This window comes from Phaethon lepturus, unplaced genomic scaffold, assembly GCF_000687285.1.
Source record: "Phaethon lepturus isolate BGI_N335 unplaced genomic scaffold, ASM68728v1 scaffold21693, whole genome shotgun sequence".
Lineage (NCBI taxonomy): Eukaryota > Metazoa > Chordata > Aves > Phaethontiformes > Phaethontidae > Phaethon > Phaethon lepturus.
Genome location: NW_010528673.1, coordinates 468 through 1,184, shown reverse-complemented (window position 1 = coordinate 1,184; position 717 = coordinate 468). Strand labels below are relative to the sequence as shown.

The window sequence follows — 717 nt, the reverse complement described above, 5'->3', positions numbered from 1 at the left end:
CCCGGGCCCGGGGAGATCGTCGAGGAGGTGGCGGAGAGCAAGATGCAGCCCGGGGACATCTTGCTCTTCCCCATGGACATCAAAAAAGGCCTCTGCAGCAGCAGCTTCAAGCATGCGGCCGTCTACTGCGGGGACGGAGAGGTCATACACTTCCAGAGTAAGTGCCCGTGCCCTGCTCCCGTCTGGGACGTGGCCGTGGCCGAAAGGCAGCTGGGGCGCGGTGGCCGGGCCAGGGCGATGGGCGGCTCTTGGCTTTCCAGACACGAGCTTTTGGGGGAACAGTGGTCGGATCAGCAAGGAAGGCTTCCGAGCCATGAAAAGGGAGAGAGGGAAATGCCAGATCTACCGGAAAAAAGGTGGGATCAACCTCAGTGACTTCAAGAGCAAAGTCAGGGAGGCGATGGAGAGCGAAGCCAGCTACCACTTGGGTGAAAACAACTGCATCCAATTTGCCCTCTCCCCTCCTGGGCGTGGTGGACTGCTACCTTCACCTGGTGAGCACGGATCTGGGCGTCCCGGCCGCGGTGGGACGGCTCCTGCACCCACAGCCAGCCCTGCGCTTGCCTCCCGACCCCGCTCCCCCGCGGACTGGCCCATGGGTGCTGGGCACAGCGCTGGGCACAGCCGAGCCCCCGCACATGGACAACTTCTCTCTTGCAGGTGGAAATCCAAAACGAAGGGTGCAGCTGCGGCGGTGCGGCTGTGAGTATCCCCAGG

The 717-nt window shown here is 63.3% G+C and overlaps 1 protein-coding gene across 1 annotated transcript in view; it reads left to right on the top strand.

Annotated features, from left to right (window-relative positions):
- LOC104618210 overlaps positions 1 to 494 on the top strand; it is a gene marked incomplete at both ends in the record, with an annotated part of 3,703 nt that extends 3,209 nt beyond the window's left edge. Inside the window, 2 exons of the mRNA XM_010283750.1 lie at positions 16 to 157; positions 261 to 494. Of these exons, the coding sequence (XP_010282052.1) occupies positions 16 to 157; positions 261 to 494 (376 nt within the window). The remainder of the gene's footprint in view (positions 1 to 15; positions 158 to 260) is intronic.
- Between the last annotated feature and the right edge of the window lie 223 nt (positions 495 to 717).